The 17,978-nt window shown below is 62.4% G+C and overlaps 2 protein-coding genes across 2 annotated transcripts in view; one reads left to right on the forward strand and one right to left on the reverse strand.

Moving 5' to 3' along the window:
* The first annotated feature begins 47 nt into the window (after positions 1–47).
* On the forward strand, positions 48–3,086 carry LCN12 (lipocalin 12). The gene is made up of 5 exons (XM_034663762.1): positions 48–197; positions 342–715; positions 2,320–2,399; positions 2,500–2,604; positions 2,735–3,086. The coding sequence occupies exons 1-5, from the start codon at positions 48–50 to the stop codon at positions 2,983–2,985; spliced, it is 960 nt and encodes a 319-aa protein (XP_034519653.1). The 3' UTR covers positions 2,986–3,086.
* A 13,231-nt stretch (positions 3,087–16,317) lies between these two features.
* Positions 16,318–17,978, reverse strand: part of LOC109488397 — a 3,626-nt gene continuing 1,965 nt past the window's right edge. The window contains exon 2 of the mRNA XM_019792743.2: positions 16,318–17,737. The gene's annotated coding sequence lies outside the window, so the exon portion shown is untranslated. The remainder of the gene's footprint in view (positions 17,738–17,978) is intronic.

Raw genomic sequence — 17,978 nt, forward strand, 5'->3', positions numbered from 1 at the left:
CTGCAGGAGGGCCCATAAAGAGGGGAGGATCTCAGTCAGCAGCGGACATGGCCACTAGCTTCCTTTCCGTGGCTATGGGGATGGGGCCTTGCTGTGCCCTGTGGGTGGTGCTCGCCCTGCTGAAAGGCCTGAAGGGCCAGGCCGCAAGCACCCAGCCAGGCGTTTCCTCCGTGTTACAGAGCTTCCGAGAAGACCAGGTCTGGGGGCTCAGAGGGAGGGGGAGAAAGCCAGGGTCCGAGTACAGGGAGAAAGGAGGGCCATGGAGGCCAGGGAAGGCACTGCCCAGGGAGCCCAGGCTGCCCAGCCTGGTCTCAGATCGCCACCCCCCCCAAGATTCCTAATGTCCAACAGAAAAGGACTCTGGGCCCACTGTTCCCTCCTGTAACCCCTGCCAGTCCCTGTGCAGTGGGAACATCTCTGTCAAGGGAGGCTTGCAAAGGCCAGCCACTGGGCAAGGTCACCCCGGCAGCCCCCTGCTCCTGCCAGCAGTGTCATCCGTGCAGGCTAGGACTGGGAGCCCCTGCCTGGCGAGCGCCCTTGGGGCTGTCCCAGGCTCTGCCTACCGCCGGTTCCCACAGTTCCAGGGGGAATGGTTTGTTGTCGGCCTAGCGGGCAGCACCCACAGCAAGACGGACAGATTTCTGTTGAACCCCTTCATTGCAACGTTCGAGCAAAATGGAAACAGCCGCTTTGAAGTGTCGTATGCCATGACCCGGTGAGTGAGGATCCCTGGCCTGGACCCCTAGGGGCTGATGGCTTCATGGCTCAGGTCCAACGTGGACCCCAGTGCCCGGGTTCTCCCCAGGCCCTCCTCCTAATTCAAAGTTCAGCAGGCTGCAGTGACCTAAGCCAGCTCTGGGGGCACACACAAAAGAGGGGCGCATTTACTGGATCACAGACTCAGAAGAGCCTTCGGGACTTATGGATGTCAGGTACAGCTGGATCCAGGAGCTCAAACATTGTGATCGGGGCCCCATCACTCCCCCCTCCCCCTCTCTCAGATCTGTGCCCCAGAGCTCTGTTCAGGAAAGTTCTCACCTCGAACGGATAAAACATTAGCCAGGCCGATCCTTCTGAGAGAGAGCATCCTGGTCAGCCTGGCAATGGCCTCTGACCAGGTTTTCTTAACTCATGTGATCCTCCCGGTCCCGTTTCTGCATCCAGGGTGACAGGTGCTCTGGGTGGTCTGCCTGGATGAAGGGCCTACCCCCTGGTTGGGAAGAAGTGGGGAGTCTTGATGGGGAGTCCCCTGGAAGGAGGTGAGGGTGGTGCAGTCCCTCCTTTGGGGGACACCGATGGCACGAGGGCTTCTTTGCCCTTCCCACGTCTCCAGCAGGACTGGCAGCCTTCCTTGCCCACCTGCCTGGCTGGGGGGAGGGAGGGCCCGGGAACCTGTCTGGTTGGGCTCTTTGGATCCCAGTAATATAAAATAGGGGCCTCAGGCAAGGCGGGTTTGTCACGCAGAGCGGGAGTAGCTCATCGAGGCTGAGGGCCTCCCTCTGAGGGTCTCTGCGCAGCCCCTGCCCCAGCCCTCCGTCAAGCGCCATCAAAGCCACCTGCAGGCTTAGCCCCCAGCATCCCTGTTTGGAGCCTCTCGTATCCCTGGGAGTGTCTGACTGGCCTGGCTTCTTCCAGACGCTGATTAGTGCGGGGAGTGGGGGACAGAGAACCCAATGCAAATGCAGCTGGACCGTGAAGGCTTCTCGCGGCCTCCCCTCCCCCCACCTGCAGGCCAGATGGCCCTTGGTTGCTTCTCAAACAAGTACGTCCACCTGGAGAGGCTCCTGCCCTGCAGAAGGGTCCCCTGGGAACTGAGCCAGTGCAGGGAGGGCTACCAGGCCCGGCCCAGCAGCAGCTGCCCACGGCCCCCTTTCTCCCCATCTGGCCAGGCTCAGCGAAGTCCAGGGCTGCTGGCTAGGGGCACCAGCCACGATGCCCAGCTGGGCCCACTCAAGACCCCCAGAGGGGACACTGCGGCCAGAAAACACCTTTTTCTCACCACTGCACATGCACACACATTGGGGGCCCTGTTCCAGGCCGAGGACGAGCAGCCAATGGGTGGGCTGGGCAGAGGCTTCAAGGGGACGTGCACGGTGTGGGGAGAGCTCACACCTCGCTCCTCCAGGAGGGACACCCCTCCCTGGGAGGGCAGCAAAGCTCCCATCTGCTGGGCTGTGCCCGTGGCTTCTGACAGATGCATCCTCCAAACACCTGAATTCTCATGGGGCCCACTTCGGGGCCAGCCCCTGGGAGAGAGAAGGAAACCAGAGGTCTGGCCGGGCTCCAGAACCTCTCTCTTCTGTTCACCTGCTCCCGCAGGGGCCACCGCTGCATCACCTGGTCTTACGTGCTGATTCCGGCGGCGCGGCCTGGCGCGTTCTCGGTGGACAGCAGTGAGGGTGAGAGGGTGACCGCGGGGAGGCAAGGAGGGTGGCGTGGGGAGGGCGCCGGTGGGAACGCCCCTCACGCTGCCGCGGCACCACCCCTGTATCCGGGCAGAGCCCGAGGAGATCCTGGTGTACGACACTGACTACAGCATGTTTGCTCTGATGCTGTTCAGGAGACAGTCAGGTGGCCAGAGCGTCCTCAGGGTCAACCTGCTATGTGAGTCCCCGGCCCAGTGGCCACGGTCGAGCTGGTGGGAGCAGGAGGGGGAGGGGAGGGTGCCCAGCACCGCCCAGCACTGCCCACTCGCCCTCCGTGGCTAAGGCCACGCTGTGCTCACTGGCCCCAGGCAGGATGTGGATGATTCCGACCCAGGCGCTGGACAAGTTTGTCTGCCTGGTCAGAGCTCTGGGCCTGTCGGATGACAACATCGTCTTCCCAGACCTGTCAGGTAACGGCCTTCGGGCAGCGGCGGGGTCTGCACCCAGCACGGGACCCGCCCCTGGGCCTCGAAAGCCCTGTGGCAGCCCGGTAGGGGAGCGTGGCCTGTGTGCAGGGTTTATCTGGAGGGTCCCGGCAACCCCAGAGAGTTCAGCCTGAGCACAAAGGGGGGGTTCTCATAACTCCTTGGTCTCTGCCCCCACCTGGGCCCCCCCCCGTCCCAGGCCACCTTCCTGCCCCCCCACCGCCCCCCCACCCGGCCTGGGCCACCGCCTGTCATTCCAGGAGCATTTCCCACGTCTGGCTCTTTACACATGTATGACCGCGTGTTCACATGGTGGCGTGCGTGAAGCACGTGCACACGTGCAGCCATGCAGTGCTCATGCGGGCACACGCCCCCACGCACACACCCATGCACACACGTGTGCACACAGGGAGAAGTATGTGTGCGCAGGGCTCACAAGCGTGAGCACAGGACCCCGCACATCCACACTGAGTCTGGGGGCCTGGCTGGGCAGGGCGGTGGAGGGCGTGGTCCTCAGTCCCTGGCTGGCCTCCCCGCCCAGCCCCTTCCCCTGCAGCCCCTTCCCCTGCAGCCCCTTCCCCTGCAGCCCCGCAGGCTCCCTTCCTCCCTCCTGGGCCTCTGGCCTCCTCCCCAGCTCCATCCTCCATCTGAGACCATCTCCCCCATCAGATTGGTCACCTGCTCTCCATATGTGCTGAGGGTGGACGCGGCTTCTCCCCAGCCAAGGCCTCGCTCTGCTCTCAGCATGGAATAAAGGTGTCAGGTCGTCGGGGAGTGTGAGCCATCATGCCTGGGGGTGGGCAGGGGAGGCATGAAGTAGGGAGGACCGTCTGAGCTCACGCACACCTGCAGCTGGCCTCTCCTCACCCTCCAGGGTCCCCGGGGTGCATCTGTGAGTGTGTGAGAGTGTGAGTGTGTGTGTGTGTCTTTGCCGGTTGTTGTTGGTCCCAGGACAGGTCCCCTCCATCCTGCCCACTCAGCCCCCAGCTTCACGAGTCTACCTCTCCACCCCCCCCCAGAGCCCTGAAGCTGCCATGGGGGGTGTAGCGGGGGCCCCAGAAGAGGCGCAGGCCTAGATGCAGAGGGGACGGGTCTGGCTTCCTGCTGGTGCGGGGGAGGGGGGGAAGCTTCCTAGGCCTGACCCCCACTGGGTGGAGGGATTCTTCAGGTACAGAGAGCCCCAACCTGGGACTCCAGCCGTCTGTGCACGCCCGAGAGGTGGCTGCCCTACCCCAGACAGGACCAGCCCTCTGGAGTCTCCCCCCACTTCCCCGATCCTGGCCCCCATGGAGCTCCAAGCAGGGGGGCAGCAGGCCAAGCTCAGGGCCTGCCAGGAAGCTGGCCCCACCAGAGATCAGCATCTAGAGAGACCTCTTGCTCTGTGCCAGGTTGCATTTTTTTGGCCTGAGTGGGCCCCCCAATCTGGGCCTATTTCTCCCTTGGGGCAAGGTTGGCAGGCCGGGATAAAAGCAGGTGGGCTGTCCACGGCTCTGGGCCAGGCTTAGTCCCTCTGGCACCCACCTGACCATCAGCTTCGGCCCTGGGTGGTGGGAGGGGCCCTTCCCCAAAGACTCCCCATGGCCTGGGTCATGCATTCCTCCCAGCCTTGCCCACCAAGGTCACACAAAGCCCTGTACTGTGACAATGACATCGATGGGTGCCTAGGGCTTCCCCTGGTCTGGGGGCACAGAGCTGTGTCCTGGGAGAGCCTTCCAGGCCCCAGAGGGTGGCGAGCTGCAGCGACCTGGGGCGGAGGCCAGTCAGCCAGGGCCGTGGAGATCTGGGGTCAGGAGACGGCTGCCCTAGCACCCCGGTGGAGAGAACTCCTTTGGCCCTTCTCCAGCCATAGCCCTTCCTGCCGTGTTCCTCCTCACGGCACACCTTCCCTGGCCCCTTGGGGCAGGGGCTGCACCCGAGCCCACCCGTGGGAGAGAGGGCCAAGGATGGCTGGATTGGGCAGGGCCAAGCGCTCAGGCCCTGGGGGGATGGAGCCGGGGCTGAGCAGAGAGCAGGCAGGGCTCCACCCAGGGAAACTGAGACCTCTGCACGTGACCCCAGCCTCTGCTCCCACAAAAGGACAGAAGATGCCTGTTTACTAGTCTGAAGGGCAGGTCACCCCGACCACCTCCAGCCCTTGTCCCAGCCCTGTCGTCTGAGGGCAGGGTCCCTGTCACCCCTACTGAGGGGGTGGTGTGGGTCCCAGCAGGCCCAGGGGCATGATGTAGCTCTCTGTAGGGTCCGTGCAGCCGCTGGGCGGAGTGTTGCCACAGCTGCCCCCTGGCTGGCTGCCCAGGACACCCCCTCAGCACCCCCCCGCCCCCTGCAGCTTCTTTCTGAGCCTGATGAGAGCAGGTGTGCTGTCTGGCTGGACGCCTGTCCCCTTGTTCCAGGCGGCACGGTTACCAGCCTATCCCTAGGAGTGGTCAGTGTTGCAGGAACCTCTCCGCCCTGGTCTAGACAAGCAGAAATCCTGTGAACTGGAAAAGGCTTGGACCCTGGGGCCAAGGACACAGGTGGGTCCAGCTGAGCCCTGGACACTCTCCAGCTGGCCCGGGTCCCCAGCAGGTGTTGCGCGGGACTGGCCCCTGATGTCAGAGGACCAACTCCAAGGTCGTGCCCCTGCTTGGGTCCCAACCCTCTGGGGAGGCTCAGTCTGCCCTTTCTCTCACCCAAGCCCCCCTGCAGGTCAGGGAGTGTTGCAGCCATGTGATGGGCAGGGCAGGTGTGGGTGAGGGCCATGGATTGTGTCCCCCCCACCCTCTGAGGCGGGATTCTAGCCGAGTTCATCGGGGCCGGGTGGATGTCCCTGAGCCCAGCCCAAACCGCAGCTGTGGTCTTGAGGGCAGCAAGGTGAACAGGGCAGGACTGTGTCTGGGCGGACTGAGAAACTGGCCCGCTGCAGGGGAGCCCTCCCCAGCCTCTGGGGGTCCATTCCAGGGACAGCGGCCTCCTGGGAGGGATGACCAGCAAGGCCAAGGAAACCTTTGGGGCCCCATGTCTGCACCTGAGCCTGCTGGGGGCTTGACTGTGCGTGATGGGGACAAGCAGGGCGGCAAGGGCAGGAGGGACAGCTGTCGAGCTCTGGGAGAGAGCAGCTGTGGGCTCAGGCCACTGTGGGACCAGCCTGGGTGCCGGACAGGCCTGGGCACCCTTGGGGCCACCAGAAAGTGAGCTGGGTCCCCTGGTCTGAAGACAGGGCCACACCTGTTGGACTAATTTCTTTATTACATCATGTTCTCTCTTTATTAACTTGTAACTATTACTTTGTTGGGTTTTTTTAAACCCTCTTTAAGTATCCACTTCCACGGCATCAAGCGCATTCACACTGCTGTGCAGCCGTCCTCTCCATCTGTCCCCGGAACTCGTTCATCTTCCCAGGCTGGACTCTGCATTAAACCCTGTTCCCAGCGCCCCCCCCCCCGCCCCCGATCTGTGGGTCCGACTCCTCTGGCCTCCTGAGAGTTTCCACTCATACAGAATGGGTCCCTCTGCGCCGGGCTGACCTCACTCAGCACCATGTCCTCCAGCTCCATCCACGTTGTCAGGATTCCTTCCTTTCTAAGGCTGAGTGATATTCCATGGTGTGGATGGACCACGTCTCATTTATCCATTCACCTGTCAGTAGATGCTTGGTTTGCTCCCACCCCTTGGCTGTTGTGAATAATGCTGCTGCGAACACGAGTGTTCAGATCTCTCTTCAAGACCTTATTCTTTTTAGAGGGGGGGAGGGGCAGAGGGAGAGGGAGAGTCTCAAGCAGGCTCCGCGCTCAGCACAGAGCCCGATGTGGGGCTCCGTCGCACGACCCTGAGGTCATCCTGAGCCAAACTCCGGAGTGGGACACTGAGCCGACGGAGGCATCCAGACGCCCTCACGACCTTGCTGTCTTTGTGCTGTTCGTTTTGTGTTAGCCTGGAGGTCACGAGGTCACCCTTGAGTTATTAATGTCGAATATAAAGGAACATGCTCACCGTCTCTGGGCAATGTAATTATTTACAACACTTTAGTTCCATTTATACCCTCTGAGTTTTTTAAAAGATTTTATTTATTCATTTGCGAGAGAGAGAGAGAGAGAGAGAGAGGACAAGCGGGGGGAGGGGCAGAGGGAGAAGCAGGCTCCCCGCTGAGCAGGGACCCGACGCGGGGCTCGATCCCAGGACCCCGGAACCATGACCTGAGCCGAAGGCAGACGCTTCACCTACTGAGCCGCCCGGCGCCCCTCATACCCTCTGAGATTTTGTTCTATTTCTGTCACGTATTTTAATTCTGTGTTTCACACCCTACAAGATGTACTGAGGGTGACCAAGACCACGGTCCCCAGGGCCTGTCCCACATCCGGCCTTGCTCAGCTCTGCAATCCCTCCTACACTGTCCTGCGCCCATCAGCATGTTTTCCTTCTGGCTAAAAAGTGTCCTTTCATATCTTTGTTTAATCGCAGATCTGTTGGTAATTAATTCCTTTGGATTTTATTTGTCTGAAAAGTCCTTAGTCTTTATTTCTAAAATATGAACTTGGGGGGCACCTGGGTGGCTCAGCCAGTGAAGCATCTGTCTTTGGCTCCGGTCGTGGTCCCAGGGTCCTGGGATCGAGCCCCATGTTGGGCTCCCTGCTCCACGGGGAGTCTGCTTCTCCCCCTGCTTGTGCTCTCTTAAATAAATAAATAAATAAATCTTAAAAAAATAAAAATAAAATGTGAGCTTAGATTTGACATGCACTAAAATGGACGCGATTTCATTGCCTGCTTTGATGAGTTGGGAGAAATGTAGACACCTGCGCAAACAGAACTCACTCCAGGTGCAGAACATTCCATCATCCCAGAGAGCTCCTTGGTGACCACTTGCACCTGGTGCTCGCCACCTTCTGCCCCGGCAGCCAGAGATCGAGTTCCGTCTCCGCGGAGGCGTTTGGCCTGATTTGGGATTGCACGGCGTGTGGCCTCTCGTGTCTCCTCCAGGCCCGAGGCCACCCCTCCCCAGGTTACTCTCAGCCCCAGGGACGGCTGCAACCACTTCTTCATTTTTTATTTTTTTTAGTAGGCCCAGCACGGAGCCCAACATGGGGCTTGAATTCACGACCCTGAGATCAAGACCTGAGCTGAGATCAAAGTCAGACAGTCCCCTGAGCCCCTCAGATGCCCCCATTCACTTCTGGACCCACACTGCCCCTCTTGCAGGTAAAGCTCCAGCCTGGAGTGGTTCTGAGAACAGAGAATATGTCACCAAGAGAGGCTCTGTAAATGGGCCACCCGGGGGCTCAGTGGGTTAAGTGCCCGACTCCTGGATTCAGCTCAGGACGTGATCCCAGGGTCGTGGAATCGAGCCCCGAATCGGGCTCTGAGCTCAGCGGGGACTCTGCTTCTCCCTCTGTTCCTCCCTCACAGCTTATGCTCTCTTTCTCTCTCCCCTCATATGAATAAATAAAATCTTTAAAAAAAGAGAGAGATACGCCCTAAAGAAAACCCTCAAGGAAGTGCTTCAGGGGAGAATAAAGTGCCCCAGATCCGAGGCCCAAGTTCCAGTGGGAACAAAGTGCACAGAAGGCAGTAAGCAGGTCGATCATTTGAAACTCAATCTTGGCCCCATAAAACAACAATAATGTTTAGAGGATTAAATGTGTGAGTTCTAAAACAAGACGAAAATGGCGTTGTTTGGAAGGAGGGAAAGGTGTCCATGTGACTTTGTCGAATTAAAGCTGTGCACTGCAACATTGGCCATAACCACTGAAGAATATGTGCGTAACACACGTATATGCACGCCTACACACACACAACACCCTACATCAACAGAAGCGAAATACTGAATCGATGAGAAAGAAATCCAGAAGAAGTGTCAAGAAGGTGAGAACAGGTGGGAGAAATAAAAAGCACAAAATAAGACGGTACATTGAAACCCCAACATATGATTATATTTACTAAAGTTAACTAAATATATGTCTTAAAAGAAAAAGCTGATCAGACAAGATTTTTTAAAGAATCTATCATATGCTATTTTAGAAGAGAAACATTTAAGACATGAGGGTACAGAAATGCTATGTTATTTCATAATGATAGCAGAGTCAATCCATCAAGAACACACAAGAATTTTAAATTTGTATGCAACTAATAATATGGCCTCAGAATAACCAAAGCAAAAAATGGAACGATGAGGAGAGAGATGAATCTGCCATTGTTGCAGAGAGTTTCATACACCTCCCTCAGTAAATAGCAGTCCACGCTGGGGCACTGGAGTGGGGGTGGGCGTGGGGGCACAGGCTCAACTGCAGGGCAAGGGTGGAGGGGCATCACCGAGGAGAGAGCCTGGGAACTGGGCCGCAGGGACCGGACATTTTTAGATGCCTCAGGGATGGGGGCTGCGTGGAGGGAAGATCAGGCAGGGCTCGTCCGGGAACACTGGCCCAGGACAGGGTGGCAGTGGTGCCTGGCAGGGTTGCTGGCTGGATCGTGCAACTGGCCCCTGCTCTGGGTCCCATGCCTGCTGGGGCAAGTCTCTTTATTCTGCCCAGGAGCGCTGGTACCGTCTGGGCCTGCTGGGCCCGGGAGTAGCACCCTGGGGGCTTCCAGAGCAACCCGGCCGGCCTGTTTCCTGGAGGAGGAAGGGAGGGAGCAGGTAGGCGGTGGGTCCATGCACAGTGTAGGGGTCTGAGTGCGCAGCCTGAGGGATCGAACCTGTAGGTGCAGAGCTGGCTGGAGCCCATCTCACCCTGCCCCTGCCCTGCACCCCTGTGTCTAGCCCCTGAGGTGCCTGCTCTGGGCACTGGGGAAGCATCTCCCCCAGCACCCCCACACGGGGAGCATCTTGGGGCTGGTTGCTGATTCCCCGTGTCACCTCATGGACGCACACAGTGAAGCTCCAGGGACCCCAAGGCGATGGCGCCACAGACAGGATCCTGAGTGTTGCCTGGGCCACCCCAGTCTGGGCGTGGCAGGGTGATGATGGGGAAGCAGGCCTTCAGTAGGGTTCATCCTGGGGTGTGGGGAAGGACTGGGACCTCCTTCCCGGGTGTCCACTTTTCTGTGGGTCTGAGACCCCTCTGCTGGGAAGAGGAGGGGCTGAAGCTTGTATGTGGGGTGCTCTGAGAAGGGGCAGGTTCCCAGGAACAGGGGCTGAATGAGGCCTCCAGGCCCGAGCTGCCCCCTCCACAGGGCCCTCTGACACACCACGCAGTGGGGCTGAAGGGATTAGGCCCCAGCGCGGAGGGGACATTCGGTGCTGGCAGGCCACACTCCCCCAGCACGCCCCCATGTGAGCTGACTGGTTGCTGGGGGAAGGCGCAGACCCTGGGAGTGTGAAGAGCCTCGCCAGCCTTCCCTGCCAAGCACTCCAGAGCCCCCCAGAGTGATCACACCCCTTCCTTCCTTGACGCTGGGCTCACCAGAGAAGGCTTTCGAAGCCGGGGTGCCCCGCGGCAGAAGCGCAGTCTGCACTGTCCCAGGGCTGGATGTCAGGGTGTCCAGCATCCCCCACTACCCACAGTCTTCTGGGAGGCCAGGGGCTCACCCAGGGGCCCCTCTCCAGGCAGCCATCTGGAGACCACCTCTGACGTCCTCCAGGCGGACTGGAGATGGGAGTGAGGCTTGGGGAGGAGGCTGTTGGTTCCACCACCATGGGACCAGCCTGGGGACAGACAGGCCTGGGCACCATGACCTGAGGACCTTGAGTGGGGGTTCTGACCGCACACCTCCCTTCCCTGGCAAGGAAGCTAAGGTTCCTAGGCTATTGGGGGGGGGGGTTTCATTGAAACACCGTCTCTACTGCATGCATGCACACACACACACACAGGGGGACACACACACACACAAGTACACATATGCACGTGCACACACAAGTACACACATGGACACGCACGCATGCACACGTACACACAGGCACACGTGTGCAGGTGCACGCTCCATCACTCTGTTCTGGAACACACCGTCTCTTTTGTGTTTCCTCTGAAAGGTCTCCCTGTGGGATGCATGGCCTCTATCAGGCAGGAATGCTCTGGCAGAAAGCTATTTTGTTTTGAAGGAAGTTATTTTATTTCTTGGGTTTGTGTGGATTAACTGGGAGTTGGGTTTTTTCCACCCTATTGGTTGCTGGCCCTCTGAGACCCTGGACAGCAGATGTCCCTGGAGCATCTTTGCATGTCAGCAGGGTCCCCTGGCTCTGTCCCCATGGGGGAGGGCCACAGCTATTCCTGGGGCTGGTGGCTGGGGAAGCTGGGAGGAGGCCTGGGGCTGTCCCTGGATGTGGACTCCACTTTGGGGTTTGGGACGGGGGTATGACAGCCCTGTCTCTTGTCTCTTCAGCACACACATGGCTTCCCCTGCATCTCTGGGGCCTGCTTTGGGCCTCACCTCCCAGAAAGCCCTCAGGGGCTGAGAGGCACCTCGCAAATGGGACCCTTGAGCATGGCGTCCATCACTGCCTGGGCCCCGCTGGCCTGGCCCTTCCCCTGGCAGACTCGGCAGGGCTGCTCCAGGTGCAGGGGGCTGCCCCCACCCTGGGGCCAAGGGCGCCCATGAGGCCCCTGCCTAGAGCCATCTGGGGATGGCTAAGTCCGTGCCCACTCGGGGCTGCGGCCGAGCTGAGCTGGGGGGAGGGGTGGAGAGCGGCCAGGACAGAGCGCAGGCGGTGTGGGCACAGGAACAGGAGGGGGGGATGCAGACCTTTTCCTTACCCCGGGTGCTGGTTTTGCAGATAAAGATGCTCAGAGCCCTGACCCCTGGCAGACCTGTTTACTTCTGGGGATGGGGAGGGGACAGAGTGAGGCAGGGCACAGCACCCCCACCCCTAGGTAGAGGCTGGGGCCTGAGCCCGGGACAAGGGAAGGAGGGACCCCGTCTTGGCAGAGATGGAGGTCTCCTTCCACCTGGGCTCGGAGAGATGCCAGCCTCCGGCAACTGCTGCTGTCCCCACACAGAGACCATGACCTTGAGGCCATGGTCTGTGTCCAGCTCCTAAGTGCTGGAAGGACATCGTGACCTTCCCGTTTGCCCTCCCGTGGGTGCTGCCCACCAGGCCTAAACTGCAGGGGGCTGGGGTTGGGCAGAGCCCACCCTGCCCCGGGGAGCCCGGGCCCAGGAGCACCCCCCAGCAGTACCGACGACCCAGCAAGAGCCGGAGGCTGGGGAGGTTGCCCTGGGTCTGGCATGGACAGGTGACTTTGGCAGTGGCTGGCCTCTCTCCTCAGTCCCCACCCTGCTGCTGCAGAAACAGCACCATCCCCCCACCCCTCCCCCGGCCCCTCCATCCCATCCTCTCCAAGTCTGGCTGCTGTGGGCAGCAGTTCAAGGGCTCGTCACAAGCCTGGGTCTGGGCCTTCAGAGCCTCAACCCCACCCACAGGGCACCCACCCCTGGCCGTGGACGCACATGAGCCTGCCACCTCGCAGAGCCCTACTCGGCAGCTGCCCGCCCAGCGTGGGGCAGTTCACTCTTTGCCGAATCAAGGGAGAAGCCCCATGACGCAGCCCCTCGCCACCGGGCAAACCTCTCCCCCTGTGTCTGGCCAGGCTCGGGCAGGATGACTGCCCCACACACCCCCTGGGGTGTCCACACAGCCTCTTCCCGAATCCTTCCAGCCAGAAACCCCAACAGTCAGTGGCCCTTCCAAGCACAGCCCCGCCTGATGCCTAGGGACCTTGGGGCTGAGGGGCCCAGCTGGGGCTGAGCTGGACAGAGCCCCCAGCTCAGATCTCAGCCATGCAAACCCAGGCTCACTTGGGGTCCCCGGCCCAGTCCGGCCAGTGTGGCCCCTATTGCCGCTCACGTCCCAGCCTCACCCCTCCCAACCCATCCTAACCCCTCTTCTGGCCCGGGCTCATCTGGGGCTGAACCTCCCTCCCCCATGGCCAGGCGAAGTCCCAGGCACGGCTGTCCCGGTTGCTCTGGGACAGCTGCGCTCCGCGACCAGCGCTCTCACGCAGGAAAGGACAAGCCTCTCTCTGGGAGTGGGCACAGCCTGTGTCCTGCTAGTCCAGAAGCCCGATTCCAGGCCTCGGCATCTGTGACCTCCCTTGGCCTCTGACCCCAGTGGCCAGCCTCCCCTGGGCCCCACCATGGCTCCAGTTGCCCATTCTCTGTCCTGATTCTATCACCAGCTGTGACCTCGGCTCTCCTGGCTCCAGGCCCGGGTGCACAGCCAAGCCTGGGCCCCACCTGGTGCGGCTCCTGCTGCCCTCTTTCCGCCTCATACGCCCCGTGCCCACTCAGCCAAGAAAGCGGGCATTCCCAGCCTCTGCCCCCCCCGGCCCCTGCAGACCCGCTAACTGGCCCTCTCTAAACCTGGGGGTGGGGGATCTCCCCCGTCCCCCCCCGTCCCGTCTCTTTACTACTGGAACAGACCCAACCTGGGTCTCCTGGGCCCACTGGCGTCCCTTCCCAGGTGCCCTCCATGACAGCCAGTCACAATCCCAGGCCCATCTCCATCCAGGGTGGGAGCCCAGCTGGCCCCCGGACAGGGCACGGCTACATGGGCTCAGGGTCTCCAGCAGGGACTAGCCAGAGGCCAGGGCGCCCCCTTGGGGGGCAGGTGCACGGAAGGGGAGGAAGGGTCATCCCTAGCAATGGCCTCCGGGATTACGTGGTGCTGGGCTGGGGGTGACCTGGAGAGGGCAGCCGCGGAAGACAGTGGCCAGTGACTTCCAAGCTCCAGGACCAGTGGCTATCAGACTGGGCTGTTCCTTTCCCTCCAGAGAGACTGTTCCCACCGCCCATCAAGGCCTCGTTGTGCCCTGTTCCCCGAGGCCCATCTGTTCCCATACTCCTCCCCCATCAGAAATAAACACTTGGTGCCAGGAGGAGCCAGCATGACCGCCAGATGACCCACGGGGTGAGTGAGGGCTGCAGGCCAGGCCGTGGGCGGCTCCCCAAACACCCAGGTTCTAGCCCGAGGCGGAGCGGGAGGTCCTCTCCTCTCATTTAACCCTCCGGGGCCTTCGTGCTGAGGGCCGGGCGCTGTGCTGGGCTCTCAGGACCAACAGAGCCACCTCCACACACGCCCGTCATGGGTGGCATCCAGCAGAGGCCAGCCAGCAGCCTGGGGAGCAGGGTCATGCAGTCACCTGGCGGGCTTCCTGGGGTGCCAAGACGGGAGCCTGTGACCAGGGTGCCCGCTGCCCAGCCCCACAGGGCCCAGAGCCCCCCTGCCCCGCTTGGTGCCCACCCTGTTGCTGGCCCTGCTCAGAGCTGTGCCCCCCATCCCCTTGGAGTCACCATGGGCCCCCAGGGAAAGGCAGGAGCACACACCTCAGGGGCAGGCTTAGGCCAAGGACCAAGGACTCAGGGCCTCGGCCCCAGTGGCAGCCTTGCTTTCCTCTGCTGGGACCAAGAGAGCCTGTAGATGCCCGGGCCAGCCTGACATGGCCAGGTCAGAGAACCAAGAACACTTCCAGAATCAGGAGACTCCGCTGGCCCTGGCTGAGCAAGCCTCTGCCCAAAACTGTCCTCTGGCTTCCAGGTCTTTGAGGAGAGGGGCACCCAGGCCAGCTGATGGTGACCCGGGGAGGCCCACCTGTTGATCTGCCCCCAGCCCTCACACAGGTGACGGGGGAGGCTCCAGCCCCCACCACCCACTGCCTGGCTGGATCCTTCTGGAAGCCATCTGCCCCGGTCACCCTGATGCTGAGTGTCACGGCTATGGGAGGCGGGGGGCGTGCGGGAACAGGGTGGGGGCCGGCTGCTCTCCTCCATGCCCTGCCAGACCCCTTCCTGAGACAGACCTGCTGCGGGCCCTCCGTGCTTCCCGGGGCAGCCTCCAGCCGTGGCTTCCTGCTGGCCGGAGTGGCCTCAGCTTATCATGACCATCTTTTCGTCCCCTCGGGGTCTGAAACGAGGCCTCGCCCGGGGGGCACAGCCCCACCCAGGACCCCACTGGAGAGCTGCTCTTCAATGTCAGGAGGCAGCGGGACTCAGGTGCTCCCACACGAGCCCGGCTCTGGATTTCTGGCCAGACCATGCAAGACTCGCTTCCCACGGCTCTCCTGTACGGGCCCTGTCTCTGCCGACACCTGGCGAGCTGGCTGCTGTCTTTCCCCGCGTGGCCCTGGACGTTGGGCTGGCCTAGGAGTCGGGGAGGGGAGGGGCATAGAGAATTTCTTGCAGGGGGAGGAGCTCTGAGCCCCTGCTGCACCTGCCCTGATGTTCTCACGCCGCCGCAGACCCAGCAACCCCACTCCCTCTTTGGGTCCCAGTGCCCCACCCAGGGGCGTTAACCACGCTGCCCCCAACTGTGGCCCCTGGCCAGCGGCACAAGGCGGCCCTCTGTCCCAGGACAGCCCGGAGATGCAGCTGATGCAGGTCTGGGGAGGGCTCAGGGGAAGGGGTACGGCTTAGGGCACGTTCCAGAATATTTTGTCTAGCAGCTTCTCCCTGACCCAGGGCACTGCTTCCTCCCGACTTCAATGCTTTGGGGACCCACCACCCAGTCTCCTCAACACCTTCCAAGGAAGGAGCATCTTGGGGTGGGGTGAGCCCGGGGGTGGGGGGCAGGGCCTGAGGGGAGAGGGTGGGGTCCGGTGGCTGCCCCCTGCCCAGTAGCTCAGGGCTCCCTCCAAGCCCCTACCCACAGCCTGGGGGGGAGCCGAGGGCCAAGCAGAAGGTGGGTGGGGTCCACAGGTCCCTGTGGGTCCCTCGTCTGAGGATAGAGGCCACCATCAGCCGCAGGCCAGCGAGGAGCCGCCAGGCACCTGGACAGCCTCAGCCCTGGGGACCCACCTGTGAGGGACACTGCCCGGCCCCCCACCCCCCAGGATGAGATCAAGCCTAGGCCTGGGCCCCGGGCTCGTATCCGACCGGGCAGGCCAGAGGCAGGGGAATGGCCTCGATGACCTCTCAAAGATGAGGCCAACTCCTGACATCCCCATGGCCCAAAGCAGCTGCAGTCCCGAGCGCCTTCCCGCCCTCCGACCGTCCTCGGGCAGACGCCCATCGTCAGCCTCACTCCTGGGCTGCGGGGCCCTAACCTCGGCTCTGCTTGGCCGTATCTGTGCTTCACGCCCCCGGCACGGTCTCCGCCCGCGGGGCCCACAGAAGGCCATGCGTCCAGAGCTATCTGGATGCTGCCATGGGCCTGGAGGCGGGGAAGGCCTGACCTAAGGTGGGGGTCTCTCCCTGCACCAGGTCCTGGCATGGAACCATCATCTGTGCCCTGGGCTCAAAGCAGGCGCCCTGCCCTCACGGGTCAGGAACACGCACTGTCAGCCACCCCCACCCCGTCCCTCTGAGAGCCACGAAGCAGCACGTGGTCTGCCCGCGGGGGGGCCAGGAGCTGCCTCACCACCGCAGGCATCCAGCATGGACGCATCCCCATCCCCCATCCCCGCATCAGCTGAGCAGGGCCCCTGCTGTAGAGAAGGCCCAGCTCAGAGCTGCTGACCACACAGGCCCCGCTCAGAGCAGAGTGAATGGGGGGGGGGGCACAGAGAGAGCAGGGGGAGTCCTGTGACTGCGGGAGGGAGGGAGGGAGGGAGGGAGGGACGGCTCCTGGATGTCCCCTCCCGCCTCCCCGTCCTCCATAATGCACAGTCGGGGGGGGGGCAGAGGAAGGGGCTGACAAGGTGACAAGGCCAGACCCTACCTGGACGCGACCTCAGATGAATCACTGTGCCTCTTCCTCTACCTGCTGGCCCAACAGATCCCGGGGCACCTATTTCCTGAGCCCCGAAACCGAGCCTCAGGCCCTCTGGCGGGGCCAGGCCCAGGCTTCCACCTGCCCCACCTCTGCTCACCTCTGCTGTCCTCCCCTTCAGGAAAGAACGAGTAAGGGCCTGAGAGGGTCCGGAGCAGAGGGGAGGGAGGGGCCCGGAGCCCCAGCCTCAGCCCAGCCCTGCCTGGAGGTAGACAGAAGCCGCCCCTCCGCCACGGAGAGGTTCCCAGGAGCGGGTCTGTCCTGAGAGCTAGGAGAGCCGCACTCTCTGAACCCCGCGCATCCTGTGAGGTGGGAGCACCCTCACTCCCTCTGCACAGATGGGGACGCCGAGGCTCAGGAAGCCCGAGACTAGCCAGGATCACCCTGTCCCTGCCCAACCAGGTCACCCTGGTCGGAGGGAGCTGCTCCTTCAGCCGTCCGTGTGGCTGCCCCAGCCGTGGCTGTTGGGTGGCCTGGAGGGGCAGCGGCCATGCAGGCAGGGAGACCAGGCACCTGAAGACGCCCGTCCAGGAGCCCTCACACCACCCGCAGGGACCCAAGAGAAGAGCGGCCAGCCCCGCCCCGACCCAGGGCCCTCCATGAGAAGGGGTGTGAGCTCAGGCCCTGTACTCCTCAGTGTTCACTGAAGGCCACCTGGGCCGTAGGGGGACCAAGCAACTGCGTCCCACGCCCAGAACTCTGGACCTCAGCCACACTGCAGCGTCTGCCCCGCCCCGCCGCTGGAGGCCCCCTGGGGAGAAGGGACATGGGGGGCACCTGGCCCTCTGCCCACCGGGGGAATGCTGGAGGAGGGACTTTGTCCCTGGCGCTGGGTCTGAGGGCCGGACACTGGGGCCCCCAGGAGCCACTCCGTCCTCAGGAGGACCTTGACCCCCAGGATCTATGGGACCCCCAGGGGTCCAGCAGCAAGTGCCCCTCCTGGCGGGTTAGCCCAGCCTGCCCAGACGAGAGCTGTTCAGGCCCATATCTCCAGGGTCCCACTGTCCTGGGTCACCTCTTCCCCACACTCCTGGTCCCACCGTCCTGGGTCACCTTACTGCCTTGCCCCGGGGTGTGCTCACCACTGGCAGAGCTGTCCTCGTCTCCGGGTGGCCTGGCCTGGTAAGGGGCCTGCAGCCCAGCCACTCAGAGAGCCACAGGCCTCCCTCGGGCCAAAGGGCTGCCAGCCGGTGAATGGGCAGGAAGCCTGGTGCCCACATGGGGGTGCAGGCGTGTCCCCCACGCCTTCCTCCACGTTCCTCTTCCGGTCCCGTCCCACCCTGAAAGGAGTTCCCAGATCTATTCCTGGGCCAGGCTGTGCCTGGGCAGCCCAGGGGCAGTGCAGGGTCCTGGGGTCAGCCCCCCCAACTCCTGCCTGTTCTGCTGGACTGTCACCCCACGGCCCAGGGCGTGGATCACACCTGAGGAGCAGGGGCTGCCAGGAGGCCAGGGTGGAGGGGTGGGAGTCTCGGGCCTGCCTCTGCCCCCTCCCCTGCACCACCACTCCCCTCCCCCCCCCGC

Source organism: Ailuropoda melanoleuca, chromosome 7, assembly GCF_002007445.2.
Source record: "Ailuropoda melanoleuca isolate Jingjing chromosome 7, ASM200744v2, whole genome shotgun sequence".
Classification (NCBI taxonomy): domain Eukaryota; kingdom Metazoa; phylum Chordata; class Mammalia; order Carnivora; family Ursidae; genus Ailuropoda; species Ailuropoda melanoleuca.

What these genes read in the sequence shown, in the direction of transcription:
- LCN12 (XM_034663762.1), top strand. Translation starts at nt 48, where the DNA reads ATGGCCACTAGCTTCCTTTCCGTGGCTATGGGGATGGGGCCTTGCTGT. An exon ending in GTGTCGTATGCCATGACCCG is followed by an intron (nt 716 to 2,319) that starts GTGAGTGAGGAT and finishes CTGCTCCCGCAG; the next exon opens with GGGCCACCGCTGCATCACCT. An exon ending in CCTCAGGGTCAACCTGCTAT is followed by an intron (nt 2,605 to 2,734) that starts GTGAGTCCCCGG and finishes CACTGGCCCCAG; the next exon opens with GCAGGATGTGGATGATTCCG.